General features: G+C 44.2%; 1 protein-coding gene across 3 annotated transcripts in view; it reads left to right on the top strand.

Moving 5' to 3' along the window:
• PTPDC1 (protein tyrosine phosphatase domain containing 1) overlaps window positions 1-21,735 on the top strand; it is a 107,098-nt gene that overhangs the window by 19,157 nt on the left and 66,206 nt on the right. The window contains exons 3-4 of one of the 3 annotated variants that reach the window (XM_044300990.1): window positions 11,934-12,026; window positions 17,331-18,411. The exons of 1 other annotated variant lie outside the window; for it this stretch is intronic. In XM_044300990.1, the coding sequence (XP_044156925.1) occupies window positions 17,366-17,878 (513 nt within the window). In that variant the 5' untranslated portion in view covers window positions 11,934-12,026; window positions 17,331-17,365 and the 3' untranslated portion in view covers window positions 17,879-18,411. Of the gene's footprint in view, window positions 1-11,933; window positions 12,027-17,330; window positions 18,412-21,735 lie in introns of those variants that run through there. One more of the 3 variants, XM_044300992.1, reaches the window with a different exon arrangement.

The raw sequence follows: 21,735 nt of genomic DNA on the forward strand, positions 1-21,735 counted from the left end.
CTTCTGTCAGACGGTACTGATATTCTGTTCGGGGCGTGATATGCCTTCTCCCGGCCTAAATATTTTATAGAAATGATCAGGCTGAGAAGGCTTACCTTAGGGTGAAAACCTACAGTATGTGCCTCCTACCACATGACTATCCGCTCTGGGGCCTAAGCTTTCAGAAAGCCTGTGTAAATTTGTTGTGGTGTATACTGTAGATTGTGTAGTGAGCCACGAAGGCCCTATTCACACGTCCGCAATTTGCGGACCCGTTCATTTTTATGGGGCTGTACGATGTGCGGCCCGACTCCGGATATGCGGACCCGCACTTCCGGGTCCTCATTTCCGTTCCCGAAAAAAAAATAGAATATTGTGGACAGGAATAGGACATATTCTATTAGTGCCGGCAAAGTGAGGTCCGCAAAATGCGGAACGCACATTGCCGTGTCTGTGTTTTGCGGATCTGTGGATCCGCAAAACAAGTTATGGACGTGTGAATGGACCCTTGGGGTACTTTCCCACTAGCGGTTTTGTTTTCCTGTATAGAGTTCCGTCACAGGGGCTCAATACCCATGCATTCTGAATGGAGAGCAATCCGTTCAGGATGCATCAGGATGTCTTCCGTTCAGTCTTTTTGCCTTTTCAGGACGGAGATATTACCGCAGCATGCTGCGGTTTTATCTCCGTCCAAAATTCCAGAACACTTGCTGGAATGCCGGATCTGGCTTATTTTCCCATTGACATGCATTAATGCCGGATCCGGCCCCAAGTGTTCTGGCAAAATGGACCCGGCATTGCGGTCTGCGCATACTCAGACCGAAAAAAAAAATAAATGCTGGATCCGTTTTTCCAGAGATGACACCGGAGAGATGGATCCGGCATTTCAATGCCTGCTGGAATCCTCTGCCACAAGTGTGAATGTACCCTTACTTTCCTTTCTTCCCCCTCCCCCAGCTTTCTGTGCTGGTCTTGATAGTCCCTGTCCTGCTAAAGGAGGTGCCTATCCGCAGTCTGTCTGATTAACCAGAAATCTACCAGAGCTGCCTGTAGATTACTGGCTTCATTTCCATCAAACGCCACTTAACACCACTTTTCAGGTGCAAGAGAAATGATAAATCTCCCTTTTTTTTTTTTTTGGTTGGTTGTGCGGTTTTTGGTGTAGATTTCACTCTTTGCAATACAAAGTTTAGATCTGCGGCAAATTTGCAACAAAAATCGCAAGTGAGGCTACTTTCACACCTGCGTTAGGTGCAGATCCGTCTGATATCGGCACAGACGGATCCGCACCTATAATGCAAACGATTGTATCCGTTCAGAACGAATCCGTTTGCATTAACATGTTCATGATGATGCAAACGGATCCATTTTGCCTTACATTGAAAGTCAATGGGAGGCGGATCCGTTTTCAATTGCACCATATTGTTAGTGAAAATGGATCCGTCCCCATTGACTTGCATTGTAAGTCAGGGCGGAACCGTTTGGCTCAGTTTTGTCAGACGGACATCAAAACGCTGCAAGCAGAGTTTTGGTGTCCTCCTCCAGAGCGGATGGAGGCGGAACGGAGCCAAACTGATGCATTCTGAGCGGATCCTTATCCATTCAGAATGCATTGGGGCTAAACTGATCCGTTTTGGGCCGCTTGTGAGCCCTGAAATGGATCTCACAGGCGGACCCAGAAACGCCAGTGTGAAAGTAGCCTGACGCGTTAGGTTTTTGGAACGGAAACTCGCAGAAATACGCATGAAAATTCTTGCTGAATTCCCGTTAGACAGCTCACACCTGCGTGCAGGTACCCGTTCACATGGCAGATTTTGACACTATCTGCCGAGTTTTTCCACTTTGACTGCTATGAACCCGCATTCCGTTTACCCCGTTGAATGAGGCTAACCTGCTAGTGGACACCTGCTGTGGCTTCCAGTGACATCTGGGACATGCTCCACACCAAAATGACCGGGGCCTTAGGGTATATGCACACGGGTCTGCGATATGCGCAGAAAATCTGTGGCTTAATAGAGTACCCGAAAATGAGATGTTGAAAATCTCATGTACACGGTGCAGAAATTGACCTGCGGTCTGGATTTTGAAATCCACAGCATGTTGGGCTACTTTCACGCCTGCGCTTTCACTTTCCGCTATTGAGATCCATCATAGGATCCCAATCAGCTTCGTCCCCATTCATTGCTGGCCATACTTGCTGGTAGACAGGTAATTAGCATAAAACTGAACTGAAGGGAACGGAGTGCTCCAGAATGCATTTCGTTCCCATGACGCACTCAAAAGCGCGGCAAGCGGAGTTTTTGAGTTCGTCCTGGGATGCGAAGCAAGATGACTCACAATGCAAGTCAATGGTGATGGATCCGTTTTGACATAAAAGAAAATGGATCCGTCCCCCATTGATTTACAATGGTTTTAGCGCCGGATCCGTCATGGCTATTTTAGAGATAATCCAACTGGATCCGTTCATAAAGGATGCAGACGATTGTATGATCATAACGGAAGCGTTTTTGCTAATCCAGCAAAATTGCTGGTGTGAATGTAGCCTTAAAGGGCTTCTGTCACCCCACTAAACTATTTTTTTTTTGGGTACTTATAATCCCTATCCTGCGATATAGCTATACATTATTAATCATTTTCGTTCTGTAGATATGTCAAAAAACATACTTTTATAATATGCTAATTACCTGTCTGCCAGCAAGTATGGCGTCTACTTGCTGGTAGCAGCCGCAAAAAACCGCCCCCTCCTCCTGTTGATTGACAGGGCCAGCCGCGATCTCCTCCTCCGGCTGGCCCTGTCAGCATTTCAAAAATTGCGCGCCTGTGTTGATTCGGCCCAGGCGCTCTGAGATAAGGAGGCTCGCCTCCTCAGCACTCCCTCAGTGCGCCTGCGCCAATGACGTCTTCTCTTTCAGTGACATCATCGGCGCAGGCGCACTGAGGGAGTGCTAAGGAGGCGAGCCTCCTTATCTCAGAGCGCCTGGGCCGAATCAACACAGGCGCGCAATTTATGAAATGCTGACAGGGCCAGCTGGACTAGGAGATCGCGGCTGGCCCTGTCAATCAACAGGAGGAGGGGGCGGTTTTTTGTGGCTGCTACCAGCAAGTAGACGCCCTACTTGCTGGCAGACAGGTAATTAGCATATTATAAAAGTACGTTTTTTGACATATCTACAGAACGAAAATGATTAATAACATAATGTATAGCTATATCGCAGGATAGGGATTATAAGTACCCAAAAAATAAATATATGAATTTAGTGGGGTGACAGAAGCCCTTTAATTGTTTATGTGGATTTTCAGTGCAGATTCCACCTTTTGCATTGCAAAGGGTAAAATATGCGGCAAATCTGGGTCAAAATCCACGTCGAACCTCGCATGCAGATTTTGGTGTGACAATTGCGCGAAGATCTGCACGTAAAATTTGCATAAACTACACTGCTGTACAGGGCTGTGGGGTCGGTAAGCCAAAGTTCTTACTCCGACTCCTGCATTTTATCATTCTCCGACGCCCTTTATAAATGGCCAATCATTTAAGCAAGCTGAGAAAAATCTTCATTCAGAATCGCCACTGAAAATCCCACTCCATCGTTGGGAAGCAACGAAAACGGTTGTCAACATCAAAATCGGTTCAGAAAACAAGCTGATTTTGAGGGAAAAGTCAGGTCCTGACTTGTTCTTCCTCAGCTGCAAATAACCAAATATACCCTGAGGGGATCACAGTTTGTGTTTTTTCCAATACAATGAATGAAGCAGCAGGTTGACCGCGCACTGCTGCGCCTTTCATCTCTAGGGGACTGCTGAAGATAGCCAAGTGCAGCGCTCACTTATTTCCGGCAGTCCCATAGAAATGAATGTAGCTGCAGTGAGTGTTCCATCTGCAGCTTCATTCATGTTCAGGAGTCCCGTTCTCGTTATTGGTGGTCCTAGAGGCTCCCCATTGACCCAGTAGCTATTGTGTGGACAAGGGATAACTTACGACAGCTGGAAGCAGAGTTCAGTTTCAAGTTTTAAAGCGGTTTTACACTTACCGAAGTTATTCAACAAAGTCACGCGCAACTTCGTTCATAACTAACTTCGGCGTATTGGAGCCCATACATTCTAATACTGTACAGAGGCGAATCTCCGTACAGTATTATTCCGAAGTTTTGAACAAAGCGACTTCAGATGTGGCATCCGAAGCTCGCTTCACTCAACACCAATGTAGACAAAGTTAATACAAGGCACTTACTAATGATATTGTAAAGTGTACCTCCCATTATGACTGTGTACTAGTCTGCTACAAGTGATGGTGGAAGATGATGTAGGTAGACTGGGGTTGCCCGATTGCATTGTTTCTGTATCCTTTGTGTTGTTATATGATCTTCAGTAGTTTTTATTGGGGTTTTTCAGAAATAAAAAAACAGTAGGTTATTCTATATCATATGCACAAAAGGCTGTTTAACATATAAGAATGGACCATACAGGCCGGGATACGACCCGCAACAGACAAACCCATACAAGTGTATGGTATTATACAAAAGTAGTGTACAATGTCGAATGAGCTAGCATATGGTAGCCTGGGTCAAGAGGAAGAGGAGTGGGACCCAACAGGTGTAAGGACATGTTTTGAGGCCCCTACGACGAACAAATGTTCCATGGTGAAATTATGATGCAATATCTCAAGGAGTTCTCCCATAATTAGATTTTGGGCAGATTTCCAATGTCCAGCTGCATTCTAGAATAGAACTAAACAGGATCCTACACAAGGAAGGATGAGGGTGGGATCACGAAGGATATCCACAAGTAAGGGGTGGCATGCATATTTGTAAACACTCTTTTAGAGTAGACTGATTTGAGGGCATAACCACCCCATATGTAATGTGTACCCCCCTTCCTCCAACAAGTGCTGAGGTAGGCATGGTTCGATTTATGTATAATAGCTGGAGCCAGGTACGTCAAGTACCATCATGTGTTATTCTAATCATCTCTGTATACAAATTCACTTGATGTGCCTATTAGACCTTGGATACACTATTATACGTACACCAATTATCGTGGAGCCTTGCAGAAATTCATATAGTATAAGCTTTTTGAAATGGATCAAGGTCTGCTCATTAGGTTGGATCCCTAAGTTGGAGATAAGAGGATCATGAGAGAAGCTGGATATCTTAACAAGCTGCTCTAAGTGTCAGACAGCCTCAGCCTCCTCGTGTGATCTATTGAAGTGATATTTCATGACTGCTGAAGGTGGTAAGTCAGGGGCAGTGGGTATTGTCACGCAGGTTTTAGATGACCATGGTCTTGTGTTCTCCAGGTTGTTACATCACTTCCATTAGTAGTTGAGTTGTCCATGAAAGCCCTTAATTCAGCACCAGAAATCTCCACCTTTCTCTGTCTGAGAGTGACTGACTACGTTAGCCAGTTGTGTAAGGTGTCAGCCTTCGTTATACACTAGAGGTACTGTTCACCTTGTATGAAGGGTGGCTAAGGGTGTGGGTCTTGTATATATTCTGCATTTAGTTCCTGGATTGTTTTTTATTTTTTGTCTGTAGGATACTTTAATGGTAGACCTCAGGGTAGAAAATTTGATGTGGATTTCACACTATGCATTACAAAGACTAAAATCTGAGGTGTTTGAGATCTAGAAACCGCACTTTAGGTCAGGTTACATTGCAGTTTTTTCTAACGTAGAACTAAAGCACACAACCATTTTGAGTCCACCTCCAAACCACATTTTTTTTGCAAATCGCATGTGGACCCATATTCTACGGAGCCTCAAATGATAGAACTTGTCCTATATCTATAATAGGGACTGAAGAAAGTGTAGAATGCACACGGCCAGTGTCCATATTTTGCAGACCACAGTATGTCAACGGCCGTGTTCATGAGGCCTTACATAAAAATATATTTTGGGTAGATGCTGAATTGCACTAAATCAAAGCGGTGATCCCACTTAAAACCAATCCCACAGTGCAATTTCCTCAATACAGAAACAGTTGCACGTATAGGGTGCTTAAGTGCAAAATGTCTGTCCCACTAAAATCACAAATGTGGATTCAGTCAGGGCGGTACTGGTCCAAAGCGGGAACCATCCATCAACCAGCCCCAGAGAGAACATACATCAGCCACATATAAAAGGGGTGGGGGGAATAAAGGGACATTCTTACCAGTTTCTATACATCATTATGTGTCCCCATGACTGGTAATCCAGCCAATGCAAGGAAGGAGGAGGAAACGCTCCACGTTATGGACAGGGCATAATAGGGGGAGTATCCCCTGCAGGATGGATGGTTCTTCCTTTTGGATCAGTACTGCCCTGAGAGAATTCACATATTTGTGATCATGGTTGCAGTGACGAGGTCTTTCACATTTCATACCGGCATCCCGATAAGTGGTAACCCAGCCAGTATCATGTAGGAAAGGAGGAGGAAACGCTCCTTATTATGGACAGGGCATAATAGGGAGAGTGTCCGCTATTTCCCTGCAGGACGCATGGTTCCTGCTTAGATCGGCACCGCCCTGAGGGACTTCACATATTCGTGTTTTTGGTCGGACTGACAAGGTCAGTGCTCAACACATACAGATTTAATGCTATAGGTGTTTGTGTAGTGGCAATTGTACTGTGGGATTGGTTTTTATTATTATCCATAACAGTTAGGTTTTAATTTATGTTTGCTAATTGGGATCACCTTTATTTAGTGCATTTTTAGTGTTGAGCAAACTTGTGTTATAAGTTCGGCGTCTAAAGTTTGGGTTATCGAAGAATCGCGTTATGGATTCCGCTACCACGGACCATAACAGAATTTAGAAACCATAACGCGATTCTTCGATAACCCGAACTTTAGACGCCGAACTTAAAACACAAGTTTGCTCAACACTAGCCGGGTGCCTTGGAGACTGGCTTGTATACCTGATAACCCTCAGATGCCGAATAAGCAGGAAAGGCGATCGGTTTCCCGATAAGTGATGTGCATGTGGTGTTGTAAACTGGCGCTAATTATTTGTATGCTGTTTGTAGTAGGAATACTTTTAAATCTATGTTCTCTGACCGGTAACTCTCCAGCTCTTGCAAAGCAACAACTCCTATCCCTGTCGGGGCATGCTGGGAGTAATTTTGCGAGAGGTGCAGAGCCAGCGGTTGGAGACCACGGCTTTAGATGCAGTCCTCAGGAGGTGTGTGAATAGTCAGCATTTTATGTTACTGAACGTTATTGTACCATTGACCTGATTTTTTAGAGGTTTTGTTTGCCGGATTACACCCACCTACCATCTCAGCCGAGCGTTTCTCTAGGGGAGCGCGCTACTTCACAATAATACTGTAATTAGATGCACTTTAGACGTTTCCTTGGAGAGTTTTTCCCCTTTTCAGATGATAATTATATGGTCATCCACTAGAGCTAGGAATACAAATGTTAAAGTAGATCAGTCGCCTTACTACAGTAGATACAGGTCCGTCCTCCTAAAAATATTGTGCCAGTTGGCTAATGGGAGCTCTCGAATACAGCGCGCTCATCCTGATCAGTGTCCCAGGTCAACTTGGCAGCAATCAGCTAACAAACGGCTGATTGGATCCTTTATGCGGGTCTAAAAACAATCACTGTCGACTGCCAAGGGTATGGGGCCCAAACACGCTAATGTGTCCCCCTACAGTTTGCATTATGCCGTGTAAAAAAAAATAAAAAATCACGTGTTAGTCAGTCAGCACTCGCTATGGCCGTACAAAAATTGCGTGCAGTGGTTTCATGAGGAGAGCGCTCCTTTACCTCTAAATATTTTCTGGGCCAGTTTGGCTGGTGGGAGACCTGTCCCTGTAAGGCTTCATGCACATGACTGTATACTTTTTGCTGTCCCCAAAATACAGATGCGGTCCGTGTGGTGTCTGCATTTTTTATTTAATTTAATTTTTGTTTTGTTTGGTCTGCATTTTGCGGGCCTGTTCTATCTTTTTTGCAGAACGGACATACAGATGCTGAAAGCACGCGGATGATTTGTGCACTTTCTGCAAAAGGATAGAACGTGTCCTATACTTGGCTGCAAAATGTGGACCACGGACCCATTAAAGTCCATGGGTCTGCAAAAAAAAAAAAAGGATGCGGCAAGGACAGTATCCATATTTTGAGGATCCGCAGTTTGTCGACCGAAAAATATATACAGCCGTGTCTGTGAGGCCTGGTACACGACGTTAGATTATTTTGTGCACAGATCCACTTTACTTTTTGGATTTTTCCTATGCTGGGTATCCTGTACTGACTGATGATAGTTTTGTGGCAGTATATACAGTAACCAGGCAGTTTGGGTGGCATTTCTTGGAAGGAGTGTCTCTTGCTCTGCCAAGCCCCAAGTGATGTGAATTGCTGCCATTTTTAATACTACATTTTTTGTGGTCCTCCCTCCCCCATGTTGCTGATCACCGCAGCTTAGAACCTGTTGGGACAGACTTGTGACCACTTTCATGCCTTCCTCGTGGGATTGACACGAGTACCGATTGTCACGCTATTTACAGATGTACATGTTGCTTGCTGACAGTTTCCATAACAAAACCTCCTGTAATAGAACTGCCAAAAGGTAACCTATATATTAAAAGTGACATTAGCGGAGTACGTGGTGAGTGTAAGTTAAAAGGGGTTTTCTCAGGGTATATGATCAGTGTAGGTACGACCACTCGGATCCCTCCTGATCAAAAGAAAAGGGGTCCGGTCTTCCTTCACTTGAGTGGAATAGCAGTTGCCCTTCTCTGCTGCATTCATCTCTATGGAACTCCTTAGGATGTATATCTACCTGGACATGTATGTGTGGTGACAAACAATAGTAGCGTCCCCGAGGTCCGACTACAGAAGCACGGTCATACCAAGCAAGTACACGCACCCCGCACCGAGGTTCTGACTCTGTGGTCAGTTTATAGTTGCACGCCCTCGTGCTAACGCCCTGATCCCCGTGTATGATCCACACCCAGTCTGATTGTTGGAAGCATGGCGACGACTGCCGTCTAGCATCATCCTGACAGTGCGGCTTATTTTCATGTGTACAGTGTCTACTCATGCACTTGATTTCTGTAATCGCACCGACATTTCTCACTATCTATGTACTATCACCAGTATATATGTATTTTCATTATGTTCCTGATCAACTGTGACTGCCATGGGGAGATGCATTTTTACTGTATGTAATTGTATAGGGTGGTTTAGTTTCCGATTTTCCTTTTTTTTTTTTTTTTTTTGTGTGCAGTATTTGTATATTTGGGACTTTTAGGCTCCTTTCACACTTGCGTTGTTAATTCCGGTATTAAGATTCGGCAGAGGATCTTAATACCGGAATGAGAGAGATTCCTGTCCTGTTACAACGCAGTTGTGTGAAATCAAAACGCAAAAAAAAACGGATTCTTTACCATTGACTTGCATTGTTTTAGGGTACTTTCACACTTGCGGCAGAGGATTCTGGCAGGCAGTTCCCTCACCGGAACTGCCTGACGGATCCGTCAAAACGCATGCAAACTGATGGCATTTGTCAGACGGATCAGGATCCCGATCCGTCTGACAAATGCTTTGAAATGCCGGATCAGTCTCTCTGGTGTCATCCGGAAAAACGGATCCGGCATTTATTTTTATTTTTTTCACATTGTTTGCGGTCTGAGCATGCGCAGACCGCAATGCCGGATCCGTTTTTCCGGAACACTCGGGGCCGGATCCGGCATTAATGCATGTCAATGGGAAATGAGCAAGTGTTCCGGAATTTTAAACGGAGATGAAACCGCAGCATGCTGAGGTATTATCTCCGTCCAGAAAAGTAAAAAAGACTGATCTGAAGACATCCTGATGCATCCTGAACGGATTGCTCTCCATTCAGAATGCATGGGGATAAAACTAATCAGTTCTTTTCCGGTATTGAGCCCCTAGGACGGAACTCAGCGCCGGAAAAGAATAACGCTAGTGTGAAAGTAGCCCTAAGTGACAGATCAGTTTTTTTTTTTCAGTCTTTATGACCGGATATAAAACCGGAAGACATTCTGAGCGGATCTCTTTCCATTCAGAATGCATGGCGACTAAACGGAAACGTTTCCTCTGCCGGATCTCGATACTGGAAAACAACACCACAAGTGTGAAACCGGCATTGCGCCATCTGGTTGTCATCAGTGTTTCGGTGTAGTTTTGGGTCTCTGGTCAGGGATTGACTAGGTTGACCGATGATCGAGTTGGCCATTCTGTTGTGTGTTTTAGGTATAACGCACCCTGTTTTAGTTAGGGCAGTTTCTGTGACTTTCCTGATCAGTTATGGTAATGGTCTGACTAAGGCTGAGTTCACATCGGCGTTCAGCCTTTCCGGTCTCCTGCTCCGTTATACAGTATAACTGAGCTGAACGGAGCGTATGGACCCCATAGACTATAATGGGGTCTGTTTGGTCTCAGATTCAAAAATCTTCCTCTGAGCGGAAACCTAACGGACCCCATTATAGGCTATGGGGTCCATGCGCTCCGTTCGGCTCAGTTATGTGCCGAATCCATCCTTTCCGTTCTGCTCCTAAACGGCGCAGGAGAACAGAAAGGCTGAACGCTGATGTGAACTCATCCTAAGGCTCGTTCACACAAACGTGTAAAGACTGTGCTGTGGACTGCAAATTGTGGTCCACAATGCACGGCACCGTCCGTGGGGCAGGCGCCTGGGGATCGCAGACCCATTCACTTGAATGGGTCCGCGATCCTTCCGTTCTGCAAAAAGATGGAGCAAGTTCTATTTTTTTGCGGTGCAGAAGCACGGAACGGAACCCCAGAAAGCACTCGGTAGTGTTCCGTTCTTCCGCTCCGCATCTCCGGATTTGTGGCCCCATTGAAATGAATGGATCCGCATCCGTGATGTGGAATGGCCACGGAACGGTGCCTCTGTATTGTGGATCCGCAAATGTGGTCCGCAATACGGCAACGGGCATCACACGTTGGTGCCCAATGTGTGCATGGTGGATACAAGCTTGAGGGGTCGATAGGCAGCGCTTACTGTCATTTTTCTGTCCCTTGGCAACACATTCAGTAAACATTGTGCTTGCTTCGTTCACTGCTCGCCGGGCTTCGGAGCTGGAAACTTCCCTGACTCCTCCGGATACTGTCCATATTAAATGCCTATGTGATAGGAAAATGTAACTTCACTGCAGAAATCAGAAAGGTGACATTGTGTATAATACAGTGAATATGACTTCTATGAACAGGTTTGGAAATGTTTGCACTTCTGTTAAAGCGATTCGCAAGCAAAGAGCATTTATCGTGCCCACCTTTAGAATGGCGCAGCGGTTACACATGCGTACTACTGCTCCATTGAACGGCAGAGTTTAGCGATGTGGATAGGTGTTCGCCAATCAAGTGCTTTGGTTTAGACTATCGCCAAAATATTATCTTCTTTAACCCTAGCGGCCCATTCTCGTCTGGGGATAGCCGATGTCTGGTCTCTCATTACCCCTGCAACGGAGAAATGTAGCATTACGTAGGCCACCGTACAAACGCAAGGGTCTCTCTTACAGAGCACAGCTCTCTATTTTGGTTCATAAAGTTTGGTGATAGACAGGATGTTTATAAACCCCCCCCCCCCATGGACAACCTCTTAGAAACCCCAAATGGCTGCATCATGCTTTACACGCTACCAGTTGCTAATACACACGCACCTCGCCTCATATGTACACAGATGAGTCCGCTGGAAACGCGGATCAGGAACCGGATTGGTTCCTGAAGCCAGAATGAAAGAGCTCCCCCTAATGTCCTTAAATAGAATGACCATGGAATAACCAACATCGGTCTACCGAACGAATACGTCTCGAGTGTATTGGCTTCACCAGATCGGCACGTCTGATGACCACCGCTCATGTGCTGCGTTTTCTTCGCTCCCGATCTTGATTCGCCTGTATGTGAATATTCAGCAAACAAGCAATTGACTCCTCTGCAGCTGAGCTGTGGGCGCTGCTTCCTTGCAGTCACGTGTCCCCCACTTTCTTCCAGATTTCAGCCTATGTCCTGGAGTGCTCAGTTTATAGGACCGCTGAGCCCATCTTGCACTCGGAGCAGGGTGCTGAAGTCGCGCTTTATGTACAGGTGAGTAGTCATCCTTACATCAAGTAACGTTTCTGTGTATACTGCTGTAGACCGTTTTATGATGGTGCCCCCCCCCCCTTCCTTTTTGCAGCAAACAGCTAGTCGCACATACACAGCCACCCAGTTATAGCGAATGGGAGATATTGAAACAGCCAAAACGCGGATCCGCAAAATACGGATGACTTCTGTGTTGCATCCATTTTTCTTTGCGGAACCATTAACTTCAATGAGTGTGCTTTCTGCATCTGTATGTCCATTCCTCAAAGGGACTGAACATGCCCTATACTTGGCCACAAAATGCGGTTCACAGACCTATTAAAGTCAATGGGTGCACAAAGAAACGGATGCAACACGGACGTCGCACAGATGCAGAAAGCACGCTTTCTCATTGAAGTCAGTAGGTCTGCAAAGAAAAACGGATGCAACACAGACCTCACATAGACATCATCCATATTTTGCGGACTGTAAAATACATACGGCCACGTAAATGTACCCTTTCTCAGTGTCCTTTTAGTCGTGCTAAAGTCATACAAAACTCTGTGTTTCACTGGGGAAGGGGAGAGTCAAAATCCCAGCTCAGGGGTTCGCTATGGCAGAAAACAATTGTGCAGCGCTCCAAAGTCCCCAGGGGCATGCTAAAGATGGTTGTCGGTGCATGCATAGCCACCTATACATAAAGGCATAGCCATATTTTCTGCATCGGATGGGAGCTGCCTCATCTCTCCATATAGCCAGTAATGGCAGCGCATATGGAAAAGGGGTGTTCCAGCGGAGTAACCTTTTCTAAAGGGGCAGAGTGGGTTAAAAAATATGCGTCCGGGTCTACTGGTCTAAAACTTTTCAGAAAAAGTATAAAAAAGTTTTTTTTAACCCATTATAAGTGCAATTCAATAATACATTTCCACAAAAGTCTATAGCCTTAAAGGTATATTCCAGTTGTTTCACGTTATCCCCCTACCCTGTGGCTAGGGGATGACTAGTGGATCGGTCGGGGTCCTACCGCTGGCACCCTCATTTTCTATCTCCAGAACTCCCATAGAAATGAATGGAGTGGCCACTCGCATGTGTGACGGGCCGCTCCGCTCGTTTCAGGGGATACAGGGCCCCCGTTCTGATTGGTGGGGGTCCTACCGCTACCTATCCTGTGAATAGGGGATAACTTGAAACAACCAGAATGCCCCTTTAAGGCTTCATGCACACAGCAGTATTTTTTTTGTCCACCTACAATCCCCATTTTTTGTGTGGCGGATCGGATGCTGACCCATTTATTTCTATGGGGGTCACAAAAGATGCGGACAGCAAACTGTATTCTGCCCGCATCCATATGTACGTTCCTGTGGCTCCACGGAAAAGATAGAACATGTCTGCAATACAAACAAGAATAGGACAAGAATTGGCATTTCTACAATGGAACAGGACATACAGAATCGAAAGTGTGGTTTTACGGTTTGTGGACTGCAAAACGGATACGGCCGTGTGCATAAGGCCTTAAAAAAATAAATAAAAATTGTCTTGAAGATGTTCTGTAGCTGCTGAACCAGTGGTGGCCATGTTGGAATAAACCTCCACCTTCTTCATTTGCTGATTGGGAATAATTGCAGGCTAGCCCTTGGTTACCTTGATTCTTTTGAAATGGGAAGAATTGTGGGGATGGCGCTTGAGGCCTTACAGTGCTGGTAGCTTGATGGGACTGCTGGTATGGGAACATTTTCCAGGCTGTCACCTCTCTCTGTTTTAGTAATTACTTGCATTCCCCAAGTAATAACAGTTCTGAGCATTATTTTTATGACTGTGCTGTGCTGTTCCTTTGTTATTCCTATTAGAAGTTTACAAATGAATTGCTAGCAGTCTGGAATAAAGGTCCATCTGGGTGTTACCAGTTGGGAGGTGTTCCTGCACTGACAACACTATTCCCCCAAGTGGTAACAGCCAGTTGGACCTACTGGCAAATCATTCATAAACGTCTAGAAGGAATAATGGAGAACTGTCACAAAATAGAGTTCTTACATGAGAGATGCAAGTAGTCACTACAACAGACCGGGCCATACATTTAAGATAACCTTCAGCTGTACCCGCTGGTTTCGGGAGGATCTGCCGACAGGACTGCCTCCCTGCGGTCCCCTGACACCAGAAGATTGGGGAGGTGACTGGAAGTGGACATGTTGGATTTTAACATGCCCAATGGTTTGTTCCTGTAGAAGGGTAAGCCACTGCTGAAGTGCTTGACAGCCGCTTATTTCCCTCTCCCTACTGAAATAAACGTGCTTCCTCGGAGATGTATCGAAACTGGTGTGAAGGAAAACGAAGGCCGTTTTACGTTACACTTTACTTTGCCTTAGGCGGCTGTTACACCTTTCATTTTGGAAAATGAAAGGTGGACTCTGGTTGCTAGGAGCAACTAAACCAGTTTTCTTTGACACCAGTTTTGATAAATGACCCCAATAGGTTGCCCATCGCAACCAATCAGATTCCTCCTTTTATTTCCAAAGGAGCTGTCCAAATTGAAAGGTGGAGTCGGATTGGTTGCTCTGGGCAACTAAGCCAGTACTACTTTACGCCTGTTTGATAAATGACCCCGTATGTTTTTGTTTTTTTAGTGGAGTTGGAAGAAATGGCTGTTGGCCAAATGAGTGCCTGGCCGGCAACTGTCTCAGGTGTATGGCAGGTATAACTCCCTACTTTGGGGCCAAGTAGTGAGTAGGGTGATTGAACTTGTGTTTTCAAGTTAACCTGAACCTTGTTTGCTGATCTAAGAATTCAGTTATGGATTCCGCTGCCACGGACCATAACTTATTGTCCGTGGTAGCGGAATCCATAACGGAATTTTTAAATAACCTGATACTCCCACGCCGAAAACTTGAAACCACAAGTTCGCTCGACACCATTAGTGAGTACAATGCTGTCTTTAAAGGATCTTCTACAAAAAATGTTTCCAAGGAGTCACCTGGAGGTTTCAAACTGTGTAAAACTTTGTCTAAGTAAAAGCAGCCATATAACGGGGAAATTTGTGAGAGGGTACATGTAAGGTGTATTTTTTTTTTTTTATTTTTTTTTTTTTTTTATCTTAACATTTTTCCCCCATCTTCCAAAAACGCTGTCCCAGTCTCACATCTTCAAAGAACGGCTTTGGTTGGCGTTCTCTGTTTTTAGATGTTGGTTATTTCGACTGTTGATGGGTCTGATTGTCTTCATTGATGTGATAGCGTCTCTGGTGGTTAAGGACAGTTGTTGGGTTTTTCGGCAATTTTTCTCATCAATGCGGCCACATGTGACCAGGGGACCAACACAGATGCCTTCAGCTGCTGAGTCGGACCCCCACTGACCTGAAATTGATGACCTATCCTGGGGATATATGCTTGGGGGCAAATTTGTCATTCCCATGTTCCGCGTTTTGGGTGTTAAAAAATCCCCAAACCTAGTTTTGTGACTTTTTGAACACTATTGTTACTAAATCTAGCTGCAACTGGTGTTTTTTTCTTCGCCCTTGCAACTGAAACCTACGGCAGCTCTGAGCCGCCATAGATTTTATTCCAACACGTGGACTGCGGAGGAGCCACGTAATTTATGATGAGTCATGCACCGTGTCCTAAATATGACATGGTTCCTCCAGCAGCACAGCCCCCATCAAGACCAGCATGGTGAATCGGGGCCTAAGTATTTTGTTAAGTTGTTTTGGCTCCTTCCACAGTGACGTGCCTCGAACACAATACAACTCCTTGCTATTTATTTATTTTTTTCATTTTTCTTTTCACCTTTCAAAAACCTGGCTGTTCTGGATGAATAAATGCTCCTGCAATAAAATAATCTTCTGTACTTACTCAGTCCTTGGAAACCTTAGTGTTTTTTCTTTTCTATTATAATTTAAGATAATGAGCATTTTCCATTAGTTTTCATATATTTTTTTTTCTTATTATGCATGTCCTAAATCACAAGAGCAGAAATGGCATCGCCAACAATAGAGTACATATGAATAATACAGCGTATTTGCTGTATCTCAGAATGGCTTCTATTTTACGCCTTTGCGGTGCAGTATTGCAGGATTAGGCGGTATTCTTATGTTTTGCCTGGTGTTGATTGGTTATTTGTACCTGTTCTTTTTGGTCAATAAATGGATAGTAATTTCAAAATAGCTTTTCCATTAAGAAATATTCTATGCGTTTAGCTGTTTGACCTAATTGGCAGTCCTAAACGTGGGCTTTTGATTCTGTTACGTACCTAAAGGTGGCTACACACACTAGATAGTGGTAGTTATTGGTTGAATGAAAGGTCGTCTGGTGAGCGATCATAATGCCGATACAGCCACACACACTTTAATCCCTATTGGTCATTGTCCTGTTCATCGCCAACAATCTTTCATGGCAACACCTTTCGTGTATTGGCCAACTGCACGATACACCCTAAGGGTCTAGAAACAGTCGGATAAAATTTTTAAATCGTGGCCAACCTCTTTCCAGACGGTGATCATGTGTCATCTGTCTGCTAAAACAATCCTTATTAAGTTTCACTCAAAGAACAATCGTTTTGGTTGATAGCTACGTGGGTAGATCTTACCTCCAGTTTCTTGCCACCAAACTCAACCAAAATCAATCTGTACTTTTTTTAATGAAAATTACTCTATGTAGAAAAGATCTTACACTGAGAGGACGTCAAGTGTGCAACCCTACTAAAGGGCATCTGTCAGCAGTTTTGTACCTATGACACTGGCTGACCTGTTACATGTGCACTTGGCAGCTGAAGGAATCTGTGTTGGTCCCATGTTCATATGTGTCCGCATTGCTGAGGAAAATGAAGTTATAATATATGCAAATGAGCTTCTAGGAGCAACGGGGGCGTTGTCGTTGCTTCTAGAGGCTCTATTCTCTCTGACTGCCACGCCCTCTACGCTGTGACAGGGCCAGGCAGGTGTGATCACGTTTACAGTACCTGGCTCTGTCAAAGTGCAGAGGGCGCAGCAGTTGCAGAGGGAGCATGAGCCTATAGGTGTAATGGTAACGCCCCCTTTGCTCTTAGAGACTCATTTGCATATATTAAAACTTTTTATCAGCAATGCGGGCACATATGAACATGGGACTAACACAGATGTCTTCTGCTGCCAAGTGAACATGTAACAGGTCAGCCCGTGTCTTGGGTACAAATCTGCTGACAGATGCCCTTTTAATAGTTGGGCCCTGTGTTGCATATGCCATTCTCCGAATTTACTAGCTTTTCTGAACTTTATTATGTTTTTGTATATCTTAAATGAGACGCAACTTGCTTTGTGTTCTTACCGCCTCACCTTTACAGCATTGCGTTGTTTGTTTCCAGGTGTGATATCGGAGGTGACCGGGCTGGAGGAGACCATGGCAGAGAGTGGCAGTGGGACGAGTGGCTCTTCAGCAGTGGGAGGCGTTACAAATGTTTCTTCTCTTCCTCCCGGTGATGCACAGCTAATTGCATTGATTGTTGAGCAGCTGAAGAGTCGAGGTCTGTTTGATGGCTTCCGAAGGGATTGCTTAGCCGACGTCGACACAAAGCCAGCGTACCAGAACCTACGACAGAAAGTGGACAACTTTGTCTCCACCCACTTAGACAAGCAGGAGTGGAACGCTGGAATGAACAAAAACCAGCTCCGAAACGGGCTGAGACAAAGTGTCATTCAATCCGGGATGCTGGAAGCTGGAGTCGATAGAATTATTTCACAGGTGGTGGATCCAAAAATGAATCATATATTCCGGCCGCAGATCGAAAAGGCTATACACGATTACTTAGAGTCTCAGAATAAAGAGGAAGTTATGTCAGCTCCACCTCTGCCTCCGCCACCTCCTGAACCAGAGGAACAAGACCCCCCTGTGCCCTCTCAAAGTGCCTCTTAGAGGAATTCCTATGTGCGAAAGATTCCACACAAGAATCCACAAAGCCAATAAGCAATGTAGAGCTACCTGTAGCTCAGTAGGTGACATCCATTTAAGTGCAGAAAACACAACTGGAAAATTAGTTGGAGACTGGAGGTCTTCCTGCTAACGTGAGAACTTTGTAGATGGTCTGGGATTGGTGGGTAATCTCTGATCTAGGTAGGACAGGGTGGACATCAATTGATTCTGATGTCAGAAACTCTTTGTAGCTGCCTAGTCATTTTTGCATGTGGCAATTATTTACTTTCGGATGGAAAACTGAGACCTTGCGTTGTCTCTAAATGATTTGCGTTTGCCTTTGTACAATAGACTACCTATCATATCAGTTGAATGTACAAGTGTCACCGTTTCTGATCGCCAAAATGTGCTCGGCTTGTTTTTCAGATTTTACTTTTTTGATACTTTTTGCTGCTTTTGAAATTTTGAATAAAGTATTTTTGTTGTTGATGTAGGCTTATACCATGGATTTTCATGCCTGAAAATAAATGCTTTTGATAATGAAACGATTCTCGTGGGAATTTTATTTCACACATTTGTACTGTAATATTGGCAGCACGGTTTAACCCTAAACCAACCGCCCTCCAGCTGTTGTAAAACTACAACTCCCATCATGCCCTGCTGATAGCTGTAGACTGTCCGGGCATGCTGAGAGTTGTAGTTTCTCTACAGCTGGAGGGCTACAGGTTTGGCATCCCTGCCCTAAACTATACAGGAGATGCCATATATTACAATTGGTACCATGATTTCTCTCACATGATGTTGAAATGGAGAGGTGGGATTCGGTATGGAAAGATTGATTAGAAGAACCTTCCCTGGACCTTTTGAAGGAACTTTCTGAAAAGACTGAGGTGTCAATGCCTCACACAGGGATTGTTTCTTAGAGTGGTTTGACCATATGACTCATATTCAAAAATGTGTCTAAAAAGTGGTGCAAATTAGTGCATCTAGGGTTTCTACACTATATATTTTCCTACATGCTCCTGGGGGGGGGGTAGCAGAAAGGGGTAGAGCCTACAATGCACCATTTTGCACCAAAGTTGTTCCATAATTCTGATGTAAAAAGCTCTCTCAATCAAAGTAAGCCAGCCAATAGTTAGTAGAGAGTCAGAAAAGCATCTATCCCTGCACTACGGCCTGATAAATCTGGTGCAGGTCTAGACAGCCAGGGGTGGACATGGGAACTTAAAGGGATGGGCCTTATCTCAGACAATGGGGGCATATAGCTAGGATATCTCCCCCCCCCCCATTGTCTGATAGATGTGAGCCCAGCGGTGATCTCCCAAACAGAGCCGTCCCGGCCACCACCAAGCTCCCTCCTCAAAGAAGTGAACGGGAGCGCACCGCACATAACCGACCACCGCTCCCATTCACTTCTATGGGCCTCGAGTGGCGCCTTGGCCATCGGCTTGCCGGGAACTTTCCCTGTAGGGTCTATGGGTAGTTCAACCCGTAGACAGCTTGTCTAAGCTTACGCAGTCTACAGGATTAGTAAATCTGGGCCTTTTTACATTAAAAATAAAAAAAATAAAATAAATAATGTTGCAAAGAGACGGCCCAGATATTACATACTGCCCAATAGGAAATTATAAAACGCCCTACAAACGCTCTTTTTCCCAGACCATTTCTCATGGACATCCCTATAGGTAAAAAAAAAAACACCCCAAAAAATGGTTGTAAAAATATTGAATTTCATAGTGTATTTACCAGCTAGAAAAAAAATCCAAGACAAAGGGGGATATTCATCAAAGCAGATAAGTTTGGTTTTCTGCAGCATTTACGAGACATGCCACTTTTTAAAGTGTTCTATGTTTGAGGGTAAAAAATGAGATTAGACCTGGATTATGGCACATTTTATTATCTGTGACACTTGGAATTGTCGCAAAAAAGTCTCAGAAAAGTCGCCCCCTGGTGTATTATTTTATTTATTTTTTTTTAAAGGGTGTCTGTCACTCCGATTTTGGACTGTTATCTACGTTAATACATTAGTACTGCAGAAATGGAGTCCAGATCACAATTTCTGTTTATTTCCCTTCCCTCCCCCCTTTCCTCTGCTGTCAGCGCTCAGAGCTGTGTTTAAAATATATTATCAGGACTGCTGTGCATACGCATAGCGCATAGGAGTCCTCTCAATTATGTTAGATCAGCACAGCAGTCCTGACCATGTATTTCAGTGCAACTTTGAGTGGACTCCATATCTTAAGTACTACTCATGTATACTGTAGATAATAGTCCAAAATTGGAGTGACAGATTCCCTTTAAGACTAGTCATACAGCACAATGCAGGTGCATCTAATACATGAAAACTGTGCACCATTTCATAAATTTGGTACAACCACACAATGCAATACCAGACTTAAAAGTGACATGAAAGTGATCCGAAATAAGTGTCCCTCATAGTGTGGCAACAGCCTTAGGTGTTCATTAGGGGTCGCATTCCTCCATCTTCAGGTCATGCACTAGGCCATTTATACATTTTATCTGGAGTGTTCCTTTTATTGGAGTGCAGTAGTAATGAGCAGCTCAGATACAGAGGAGGATAAAATAGTATTACTGAGGGACTTGGGGAAACTGGAGGATGGGCAAACATATGTCAAATATAAGGCTGTGCAGTCAGGGTGACAAGTTCTACAATTATGTGCAGTAGGGTTGTCTTGATACCTAAATTTTGATTTTAATTTTGATACCATAAAAAAAGTATTGCGATATTCGATACCACGCAAAAAAAATAAAACGCTAAAAAAGCTGTGTGCATTTTTATATTTTATGGAACGTCCGGCCCATAATTGAACAGTCCTATCCTATTTTTTTGGGGGGACAAGGTGACAAAAAATGGCGAACGGCGCGGTTTTGATATTTTTTTTTTTTTCTTTCTGTTATGGCGTTTACCGCATAGGTAATATTTTTTAATAGTTCATACTTTTTCGTGCGTGGCGTCGTGTAATATGTATATTTTTTATTGTTTGTAAATTTTGTATGTAAAATTGGGAAAGGGGGTGATTTTTTTTTTTTTTTTTTAACTTTTAGTGCTTGCAGCATTACGAAGTGCATCTGAGATATTCAGGAGACTAACTTAGAGCTTTTACACTGTAGCAGAATTTCAGCTGTTTTTTTGGTGGCTACTTAGACACTGCTTCAAAACAGCTAAGGAATTTGTTAGACAGGTTTTTTGCTATTGTCTATCAAATAAGCATAGGTTAGGTGTTGTTGGGGGAGGAGCTTTTGTGGGAGTTTGTGTATATATAGCAACATAGTATTAGCTTGCTGCATTCTCAAAGTGCATCTGAGATATTCAGGAGATAGGAGGTAATCTGGAGGTGGATACAATCTAAAAAAAGTAAGGTTTGTTTAAAATATTTCCCCTCTTTAAAATGGCAGACCTGGTTCTGTGCAGGAATTGTTGTGCTTTTATTTCAGGTTCCACTCTTCGGAGGTTTGGATGCTGTCTGATCTGTAGACAGCTCTCCATAATGCAGCAGGAAATTGCATTTTTGAAATCTAAGATTTGTAAATGAACTGTTAAACTCAGGCTGGGAATGTTGCAATGCGTTAAACGCATTGCACCCGCAGTGAATCAGGACCCATTCATTTCTATGGGGCTGTTCACATGAGCGGTGATTTTCATACATCACTTGTGTGTTGCGTGAAAATCGCAGCAAGCTCTATTTTGTGTGTTTTTCATGCAACGCAGGCCCCATAGAAGTGAATAGGGCTGCGTGAAAATTGCAAGCATCTTCAAGCAAGTGCATAACCTTTAACATGATGGGAAAATAATAGCATTTTGAATACAGAATGCGAAGTAAAATAGGGCTGGAGGGGTT

This window comes from Bufo gargarizans, chromosome 7 (genome assembly GCF_014858855.1).
Source record: "Bufo gargarizans isolate SCDJY-AF-19 chromosome 7, ASM1485885v1, whole genome shotgun sequence".
Taxonomy (NCBI): domain Eukaryota; kingdom Metazoa; phylum Chordata; class Amphibia; order Anura; family Bufonidae; genus Bufo; species Bufo gargarizans.